The 11,210-nt window shown below is 43.5% G+C and overlaps 1 protein-coding gene across 1 annotated transcript in view; it reads right to left on the bottom strand.

The window, feature by feature from the left end:
- Window positions 1-11,210, bottom strand: part of Scrn1 (secernin 1) — a 63,522-nt gene that overhangs the window by 40,046 nt on the left and 12,266 nt on the right. The window contains exon 2 of the mRNA XM_031381968.1: window positions 4,682-4,841. Coding sequence (XP_031237828.1) covers window positions 4,682-4,840 — 159 coding nt within the window. The 5' untranslated portion in view covers window position 4,841. The remainder of the gene's footprint in view (window positions 1-4,681; window positions 4,842-11,210) is intronic.

Genomic DNA, 11,210 nt, shown 5'->3' on the forward strand with positions numbered 1-11,210 from the left:
AGAGAGAGAGAAAGAGAGAGAGAGAAAGAGAGAGAGAGAGAGAGAGAGAGAGAGGAGAGAGTAGCCCTAGGGGCTGCCCAATTGGAGCTAAGAGCAGCCCAGATGAAACATAGTAAGTAATAACTCAGGGTTGTGTATAGGAAAGTAGATTCTAACAGCACAGAGGGTAGGCCGTTGCCCAGCTCTTGTGTTGATTAAGGCTAATGCTAAATATTAAGGCTGGTAGTGTTTTTTATCTGTGAACTCAATAACCAAAGGCAGGGTAGAAGCCCCGGCCTGGATTTAAATAATTTCTACAACAGTTCTTATACATAGTAATAAATAGAAAAAAGTCTTATCCATCCTAGTCTACAGCCCTAAAAGAAGTTGTTATAAACTGAGAGTTCTCATTGAAAAACTAAAGAATATCAAACTCAGCTGTTTCACTCCCCCAGCTGTGCGTTGGAACAAAGGCACTCAGTGTAAATTTAGAACTGAGAGTCTTGTGCTGGGGAACCCCATTTCTTATTCTTAGCATCTCAAGCAAAGTGACAGGCATGACTGATGGGTAGAGGAAGGGTGGGGGAGAGACGGGAGGGTAGGTGAACAAACAAGGTGGGGGGAATGTGGAAGGATGCTAGCTGTCATATCAGGAGGCAGCTTTAACACCCTTGTGGGCGTTTCTAAGCAAATCTCAGGATCTGTGTGCTTAAAACTTTAGAACCCGTGTGCTTACACCAGCATGAGATGGGTGAGATGTTGATTTTATTAAATGATGATATAAAAAATAAATTTTAGGTTCATTTTTATTTTGTGTGCGTGTGTGTTTTGCCTTCTTGTACTTGTATACCCTGTGTGAGCCTGGTGCCTGTGAGAGTCAAAAGAGGGCATTAGGTCTTCTGGAACTGGAGTCACAGATGGTTGTAAACTACCATGTGGGTGACTGGGAACTGAATCTGGGTCCTCTGCAAGAGCAACGAGTGCTCTTAACAACAGAGCCCTCTCTCCAGCCCCTAACAGTTTTTGATGAGAAGCTCTCAGAGGCGGTTTTGTTTTTGTTTTAAGTCTGTGTTAGAGTGCATCTATGGAAATCTCATGGTAGTGGTTGTGGTTCACAGTGACAAATACCTAAAAGAAGGTGCCATTCTGTCCTTGTGAAGAGGATAAAATGGAGACTCATAACTATAAGAAGTTAAAGGGGCAAGAGGAAGGCTAAAAGGTAGGCTGAGACACAAATGACAATGGCAAGCCAGCCACTAAGACCCCGTGCCAGTGACCATGGTTTGCCTTGGCTCAGGCTTCCATGAGTGGCCACTCTGCTTGTTGTCTCTGAGGCTGTGGCATAGCAGAGCATCATGGCAGTGTGCATGAGATAGAGCATAGCTGCTCACCTCCTGGTGACCAGGAAGTAGAGAAAGACAGGGGACTGGGCCCCCAGAGACCCACTTCATCCAAACAGGTCCGCAAAGTTTCCACTGTTTCTCAACATCACCACCATCTGTGGACTAGACCTTCAACACATGAACCTTTGGAAGTCATTGAAGATTCAGATTGTGGGCCAGCAAGATGGCTCAATAGGGAAAAGGGTTTGCAGCCCAGCCTGAAGACCCGAGTTTGATCCCCAGGGACCCACATTGTTACAGAAGAAAAAAAAAGGCACAGAAATCATTAGGTCATAACTCTGTGTTGGCTTCAGGTTTCTATATCACTTGATGTACAATGGAAGATCATGCATAACCTTGAAGGATGCCTAGGAGTCTACCAAGTAAATGAAGCAAGAGGGAAAAGAAGGACGTTCTCAGTAATGGCAGGAAGATCAAACAAACAGGGAAATATGAGGTGTTTGTCTAAGAAATGGCAAGAGCTCCATGTAGCTGAGGCCTAGGGTTCCAGCTGAATGGGTAGTTGAGAGCAAAGACAGAAGAACGTAAATGAGATGATATAGTTCATGTCGGTATCCATCCACCAGACACACCAGACTGATGGGCACAAATGAGGGGTCTGTGGGAAGTTACTTCCTGTTCGTGTTGTACACAGCACACATATCAACCCTGATGGTGATCCAGCCAAACACTTCAAAAAAGTAGGGCCAGCTTAACTCTGTAAAGAAACTGCTGGTGATCTTTCAAGAGAAAGGATCCAGAGAGAAGTAGGAGCTAGTAAGAAGAGAATAACAGAAGGCAGATGAGGACCTTAGGAATAAGATAGGAAGGGTGGGGAGGAGATTCAGCTGCAGCTGTCTCTGTGCATCCTGGAATGCGGGGAGGTAGAGAGGGCCAGCCTCTGTCCTGGCTTCCAGTGTGAAGTGTGCGTATGCAGTGGTATGGACAAATAAGTGAGACAAATGGAATAGAGAACATGGATGTGGTTTCACCTAGGGTATTGTTTTACCCAACAAATATACATGCATGCAGTGGCAGCTCTCAACATAGGTGCAGAGAGTGGACAAGAGATCAGGAGCGTCCCAGAGACTAAATGTTAGTTAGATATTATCAACCCTGCCTCCAGCTATGCAAGAGCTCATGATTTAACTTATAGCATACATGAGTGATAACATTTTGTGGGTTAGCCAGTGAACAGAACCATGTCTGTTTCCTGAGATGATTCTTGATGTGCCAGTGGAGTGCCAGTACCTACTAAGCTTGTTAATGAAGAAAGAAAACAAACTTTATGAAACTCTTTTTTTAACTATTTAAGAAAAAATTATGTGTGTTTTGTCTTTGTATGTGTCTATGCACCACAAGTATCTCTGATGCCTGAAGAATTCAGAAAAGAGTACTAGTTCCCCTGGAACTGGAGTCAGGGATGATTGGGAGCTGCCATGTGGGTGCTGAGATTCAAACGAGGGTTCTCTGACAGAGCAGCCATGAGCCCTATAAAATTTTATACCAGGATTTTGTATAATATTATAGGTACTCTGGTTACTTAACAAATTACCCCTAAAACAAATGGTATTAGCAACCATTTATGGTACTCTAATAGATTGAACGGATCAGGCATGTGAATAGCAAACAGCCAGACACTGTGTCTCCTCTCTCCACACCAGCGTCTGGGGCTTGCTCAACCAAAAGGTCTTTCATCTATGTGTGGACGGTTAATACTGGTAGTTGACTATTAGTCCTCAGGTTTCAACCGTGTGGGACTTGCCCTGCATATGTGGACTACTTTAATACCTTCTAGCAGTACAGATGACTGAGTTCCTAGCATAGAGTTCATGGACTGACAGAAAAAAAAAAAAACACACAGTCTTATTATCCAGCCCTGAACATCGCTCAGTATCTCCATTTCTCCAAGACCCACTGGTCAGAGCAATCATCAGCCATCAACAACATCCATGTTTGTGGTTTTGGTGAGTGATGCAGACCCAACCATCTGTCTGCCTTCGAGGAACACTCTTCACATTATAAGATGGTACTTGACACCACTGCCTTTGGGAATTTAAATCTAACCTCTAAAAACTACAAGACTGTTTCAGTTTGTATGTCTCTACAGTCAGGATTTGGGGGAGGGGAGGTGGTAAAGATATTTAGGAAAGCAGACAGGAGAGGGCAACAACTCAAGCCAGCAAGATCCATCCAGGAAGTCTGCCCTATTCCTGGAAAAGAAAACCATTCCCATCCAAATGACACTGGTATTCACTCATTGAGGAATAGAGGGTGGGAACTGACAAGCTCACCAGAGAAACTCACGCTTCTCTTCGCCTGCATGAGAATTCCACTGAAGGTTAGAGACATGGGCTAGTTGGTGGCTCAACTCAAGAAGCAAGCAGTCCTGTTGAAAGCCCTGTGTGACACAGTCTCCCACTACCCTGTACATGAATGACTACATCAAGTCACACCCAACTTTGCCTTCCTCAAAACAGGTAGCTCCTCATCGGGGGTCTATTACCTTTTGGTGCTAATGTGTACTTAAAAGATTGAAGCAGAAACAGTTGTTCAGAAAACACCGGACATGTAGGTAACTGCACCTTTAAAACCAAGCAGGATGTTAGAAAAATCTTTTATTTTTTTCCAAAAACACACAAATAAGTATAACATAATTAAGATGCATAACCCATGGCTCAATTTGCCAAAGAAGTAGAAAGTTATGTTATACTTATTTGTGTGTTTTAATGGTAGTTGTTAAATGATTAAGAGTTTGTAGAGAAAAACTGGACTAGTATGTGAACAAGCTCTTTCTACATGTATACTCCTTAGTACTCTATGTTGGAACAAATAAACCCTTCTTTCTGTAAGTTGGTTTGGTCATGGTGTTTTATCACAGCAACAGAAAAGTAACTGTGACACCACAGTATGAATTCTGTTGAATAAACAAAAAACAGCCCAGCTGTAGTGTGTACTCATGTAATCCCATAATCCCAGCACTCAGGGGACCGAGGCAAGAGGACTCTGCATTCAAGGTTTCTGGTGGAGAGAAAAGAAACCAAGTAAAGAGGCAAGATAGACTTCAATGAATCTATCTTATTTTCCAGATTTGTCTTCGGAATTATATTGTTTTCCTTAACTATAAGACAATTGTGAACAGAGTTCTCCAGGTGCCCTTGTGGTTAAGGCTCTGTGCACATCTGCATGAAACACAGAAGTAGTCGAAATGACAGGACCATCTGAAAGGTAAGCAGGCTTCTGGGGAAGAAATCGGGGGTTAGAGGTGAAGCCAGAGGAAGACATTTGAAGGAGGAGAGGGATCACATCTTATCACTTACCTCAACTTTGCTCTCAGCTTCATGGTCAACAGCTGGGAAATACACAACCTCCTGTACTTCATCTCTGGGCCGAGCTGAATTTTTCCCAAATACCACCAGACCATCCTTAGCTCGAGGTGGCAAAGCCACAAAAGAGTAACTTGGAGGAGCGCCAGACATCCTGCAATGAGAAGAGCATCGAGGGATGTGGCAGCAGGTTAGACAGGGAGCACTTCAACTCATGGTGCTTAACTCACACACCAGCAGCTACTGCAGGCTAACTATTGAAGTGTTTGTGGTTAACTTAGAACAGAATTCCGCTGCCATCGATCTGGGGAGTCTGATTCAGAATGGCACAGTTGCAGAGACCACACATGATTAGTCCTTCCTGGGTTAAGTAAACTCAAATTGGCAGCAGGCCATAGTGGCAGCCAAAAAGGTCAGTGACATAGGGAGAGAGGAAAAGAGGCTATTGTTCCTGGTATCACACACACACACACACACACACACACACACACGATCACATGAATAAATGATATACAGTTATCCCTTGGTATTCATGGGAGATTGATGCCAGGACCCGGCAGAGACACCCAGGCCCTCCTATGAAAGTATTTGCTAATAACCTATACACATTTCCTGTAGACTTTAAATCATCTCTAGATTGTTTGGAATGCCTTACACAGTGTAAATGCTACATAAATAATTCATATACTATATTGCTTGGGGAATAACAAGATGAAATAGTCTGTGTTGTGTTTAGTTTAGATGCAATTCCCCTTTGCAATTTCTGACCCTCGGTTGTCTGAAACCATACATCTAGAACCACCAATGATGCAGTGAGCCATCTGTCCCTTGGACCAGAGATGCATGGGGCCAGCACTTAATCCATTTGGGCATTATGAGGAAAATGATTTAGAGATATAAAAGGTGGGGCACTCTTCTAAAATCATTTTTACTCAGCCACAGTGGCATAGTCTGCCAGTACTCTGGGTGTTCCTCCACCTCTCTGTTGGCTCCTGGGCTGGCTTGCTCTCTTCTCCCTGGGTAGGGGTGGGATTCACACATGCCCAGGGATTCCTTACACCAATACCTTTGATAGCTAAGCTCAGCTCAGTTCTCAACTTGAGTCTCCAAGCCCTCTGCCCCGCTAACTCTCTGCTGTCCAAGGCTGATCTTTCTCAAGATGAGCCTTTTCTCAAAGTTCTAGACCTCAGGGCCAGCTCCATCATCCATCCCATTAAAGCCCTCAGAAGCCATCCTTGCTGACTGCTTCACCATCTCCTACATCCCTCTGGGAATTAGCCATTCCCTTTCATCCCAACTATACTGTGCACCACCGTCTTTAGCCAGGGTCATATGGGAACCCCTCAGGAAAACATTTCCTGCTTCAAAACATGCTCCGCACTGCTGCCAAAGCAACATTTTTTTTTTAAAGAATGCATTCAATAATGTAATCTCTGCTTTAAATACTTTGAAAGCTGATGACAGCTCTTAAAACAAAGGCCTGGTAAATGAAGCCTAATCGGCCCATGTCTCCCTGCTTCAGCCTCATCCCACCCTCCTCACCCTCCACTGTCAGCAGCACACAGGTCTCTTTCCAGTTCTTCAACACGCTAGGCCTTTGTTCTGCTCCCACTGCCACCCCGACTCTCTCCCTGCTCTCTGTGTAGCAACTCAGACAGCTTCCACTCAAGTTCAAACACCATTCTACATTATATGACCATGTTACACCTCTCATAAAAGCCCATCCTTTGCTTTTGAAGTGACAACCACAGTCTCAAACACCTCTGTAATCATCTCATTGCCAACAATCAATAGTCTCTCCATCTAAAGACCTCACAAGATAGCACTGAGGACCAAGCCTCTTTAGCACACCACTGCAAACCTAGATCCACAACATATCTTATACAGAGTATATTTTCAGTAAAAAGGCATCCTCTTGTTTTCTAACATTCTACAAACTGAAGTTTCTGTCTCCAGGTATCTCCTTTGCTGTGACCTCTGCACCTGGCCTGAGGGCCTTTTCCCTTAGTCTTTTTGCATAGCATGATATGATTCAAAGCTACTGATAATGATTTGATTATAGAGGTGTTTCAGACTGTCACTTCAAAAGCAGAGGACAGGCTTTTACAAGAGGCATAGCACGGTCATTCGAGTTGGAATGCTGTTTGAACTTGAGCAGAAGCTGTTAAAGCTACAGCCATACAGGAAACAGGGACAAAGTAGGGGTGGAGGAGGGAGAGGAGCAAAGGCCTAGGGTGCTGGAGAACTGGAGAAAGGCCTGCTCTTTTAGAAAGAACCCTGCCAGTTATTCAACGTCCATGAGCACTAACACACTCAGCTTGGTCTATAATAACACACACTAGTTGCTCGTAAATATATATCTTCATCTGCTTCCAAGAAAGAAAAAAAGAGAGCGAAGGGAGGGAAGAAAGAAAGAAAGGAAGGAAGGAAGGAAGAAAGAGAAAGAGAGAGAGAAAGGAAGGAGGGAAGAAGGGAGGAAGAAAGAAAGACCATCCTTGAGGGTAGGTCCCATGCCACCTAACTACCTACAATGGCCCCTTCTTAAAGTCCAGTATTAAAGACACTTGCTGAATCCACTTTCTTCAGCAGTGGTTCTGAACCTGTGGGTCATGACCCCTTTGGGCATCAAATGACCCTTTCACAGGAGTCACCTAAGACTATGGGAAAACACAAGTATTTACATTATGATTCATAAAATAGCAAAATTACAGATATAATATAGCAATGAAAATAATTTTATGGTTGAGGGTTACCACAACATGAGGAAGTGCATTAAAGGAGAATACTGGATTGACATAGCTTCCACATTCACTGAGGATCTCAAGGAAAAAAGCCTTAAAAGCAGCAGGCCGAGGGGTAGGCCTGCTGAATACAGCTGCTTTGTGGCACAAGCTAATTAGGATTCTTGCCAGGTTAGCAATTCAGTTCTAATTAATGAAACACTCTAATTTAACTCCCATCAATGGTGATGCTAAACAGGCATCTCCCAAGTCTATGCTGGGAACGTTTTAAAGCACATTTGTGCTCTCTAGGTTCCCTAAGAAAAATTCTTTAATTAATTATTTAATGGCTGGCCGTGCACTGGAGGAGAGGGGCCATTAAAAGATAAGAAGCTGGGATAAGTATCTCATTCAGAAATATGCAAATGTCTTGTGACAGGTAGAGAAAGGAAATCTGATTATTTTTTAGCTGGCACAGTATGAAAAAATATCCGGTATGTCCTCTCCCACTCACACCCCCTACCAGTTGTCAGTGTAAGCCAGCAGCTTTCTATCCACTTAGTGCTTTTTGAGCAGTTGGAAGTCTGTCTGGGCCATGAGTAGTAGCTAGCCAAGTGTGGCTAATGCATACTTGAAATGTGTTTAGTGAAACCAAGGAACTATATTTTAAAATTAATTTAAGATTTAGCAGCCAACAGTATGGTAATGAATAAGCTAATCAGAAAAGCACAAATACATGTATCTCTTTGCCCAATGTTTCAAACTTCAGATTATTTTCATATTTCTGGTCATGCACACATGACTAAATACTTTGGGGAAGGACCCAAACTTAAAGCATGAAATCTGTGATATTTTCTATACACCTTATACATATAACCTGACTGTAATTTTATACATGTTTAATGTGCTGTCTTGATTGACCCATCATGTGAAAATTTCTATTCTTGGTAATGTCAGACATGAAAAGTTGCATTCTTAAGTTATACCAGCTGCTTTTCTCATTATGTGACTTAAACCTGACAAGAGGCAACTTAAGGGGGAAAAGATTTATGTTGGCTCCTAGTACATCAAGTTGGGAAAGACATGCGGACCGGAACATGAGGCAGCTGGGCACACTGGGGTCTCAGTCAGGAAACAGAGTAGACAGTAAGAACAGTCTGCTTCGAGTGACCCACTTCACTTCCTGCAGCTATGTCCCCCCTTTAGGCCTGCTCTCTAGTTGGGGACCAAACATTCTGACACACGAGTGTCTGTGGGGTAGTTCACATTCAAACCACAACAGCAGATGTGGTGGGTCCCATCTGTACTATATGATTTCAGTTCCACCCGGGAACAGAAAATAGAACAGGGATTGCAGGGTTTGAACAAAGGAGGGAACAAGAGAGTTTACATTGACAAGACGGAAGAAGTGGGTTGGTCATCTAACAGAGTGGATGTTCTTAACACTATTGATCTATACAATTAGAAATGATCTCAATGGTCATTTTAATGTATATTTTACCAGTTACAAATTTCAAGCTAAATATCTGCATATGGTGCTCTTCCATCCTCAGCAGAGCTTCAGATATGCTGCCATTGCTAAGCAAAGAATCTCCTAGGCCCAGGTCCCATGGGACCTCCTCAGGATTCATGACTTCCTCTTGGGGATAACAGTTTTCTGGTGCTCATCCAGTACAGTTGCCTCCCCCAGCACTCACCCTGCGCCTGGTGGCAGGAGGCTAGTGGGCAGGCTTGCAGGGCTGGAGTTTGTGCTCCAGTAACTAGGAAACCGTTGCAGAATGTCTAGACAAGGAGGGAGGAAGCTGTGTGGGAGAAAAGGGCTTTGTTCTCAAGCTCAGGGAGGAGTTATTGAAACATGAATGCCCTGCGCCTGGGCAGGGGGTCCTTTGTGTGGCTGCCAAACTGCCCTGGCCCTTTATCTCCACCAAGCTAGAGTGACCCCCATCAGTCACCCCAGCCAATAGTAAGAAAGCCTTGACTTACTGGAGAGGAAGAAAATGACTCTCTGTATGAACTATAGCTTGTTAGCTGTTGTGCATATAATTGTGCAAACTGTCTTTCCTTATACAAGGAATGAGAGCCAGTGGCCAGCCGGTCTTCCCTACTCCGCATTCTCCTAGGAACTTGGAATTCAAAGCCTGTGAAACAATACTTTCTAGGGAAGCAAAGGAACGATTTTTATTGATTGACAAATGCATCTTTAAAATTATTGACATTCCTGCTGAATTGAAAATCGGATGAACGATACTCATTTATAAATGGGGTCTTCTGTCGTAGCTTTGCTATTGAAATAAGAAGGAATGATGAAGTGCCTGGAAAAAGATTTACCTAAAATCTAGAGGGTGAGGTATCTCAGATTCAGCCAGCTCTGCCTAAGAGAAGAGAGATTTTACATGTTCCTTTGGGGTTTGGAAGACTAGAGCGTAAAACTCCACAGTCAGGAGGTACTTGATCTTAGCCATGGCATTGATTGAGGGACTACCAAAAAAAAAAAAAAAAAAAAAAAAAAAAAAAAAACCAAAAAACTTAGAAGGTATTAACTAAGTATGTTCGCTCTCCAACACTGGAAAAAAAAAAAAAACCAACTCACAATAGAGGAACTATTCGGGCTCACCATTTCCTAGCTTGGGAGGCTCTGGCTCATGGCTACAGACCCCACAGCTTCTGTGCCCATGATTAGGCTTATGGCAGGCAGCATTGCTTACCTCCTGATTGAAACTGGAAAAAAAAAACAAGGAAGGGGCTGTTGCATGAAGGACACATGCTCCCAGTGACCCATGACTCCCCACTAGGACCACTCTTAAACATTCCATTATCTCTCAGGAGTGCCACAGGCTGAGAACCAAGTCTTCATTTAACGAGGGGGAATTGGAGAATATTCTGGGCATGAACTATAGTGTAACAGTAGCAGGCTATGAGCCTAACTCACCTCAAATCTCAGCCTGGCCCTCTCCTAGGAGATAATGAGGGGGTCATGAACTCTTCCCAACTTGTGGTAAGAGCTAGAGGAGACTTGCTAGAGCTTAAACAGTGCCTCTGAGAGCATCTGCCCCCAACAGTTAATCGTTGGGTCGTTCGAGCCAGTCTGCAACTAACATGCTTCCCAGAAGGGTAATATAGGCCTGTGGACTTCTTGGTTGGGGCTGAATACTGCCCTTTAGAATCCTGAATTTGCAGCTAATATTTGAAGACAGGCATTTAGATGTTTGGTCTCTTCTGACAACTCAAAGATCTGGCAAGACCTATTCACTTCTGCGTGGTTCTAAGACTAGAACTAGGTGGAAGAGACAGGCACCAAGCTCCTCCTACATCCCTTCATTCCCAGTCTGGGGCCTGTCAAAGGATCAGCAACATGAGATTTGTGCAACTGTATTCTTTTCCAAGGTCTGCCTAGCCCTGAAGGCCAATGTGTACCAGGGCATGAGACAGACATGCTATAGAGACACACAGATCCTGTTTCCTATCCTGACTCCACTGACTAATTCTAAACAGTATCATTTGGAAATGGAAACAATCCCTATACACAGCATAGCACACAGGTTTATGAGAGGTGTCATAGAAAGTTGCTAGCACTGTGGCTGCATACAGTGGGCACTCAATAGACGTTTACTTCCTGTCTCCTACTCTTCACTGCTGATGCACTAATCCTACCAGTGGACAGTACCTTGATCATCAGATAGACTCCTATTCCAAAGTGCAACTTAAGCACACTGACTATTTACTAACAAGAAATAAAAACACACATGGAATGCATATACATATATATATATATATATATATATATATATATATATATGTGTGTG

This window comes from Mastomys coucha, unplaced genomic scaffold (assembly GCF_008632895.1).
Source record: "Mastomys coucha isolate ucsf_1 unplaced genomic scaffold, UCSF_Mcou_1 pScaffold20, whole genome shotgun sequence".
Taxonomy (NCBI): domain Eukaryota; kingdom Metazoa; phylum Chordata; class Mammalia; order Rodentia; family Muridae; genus Mastomys; species Mastomys coucha.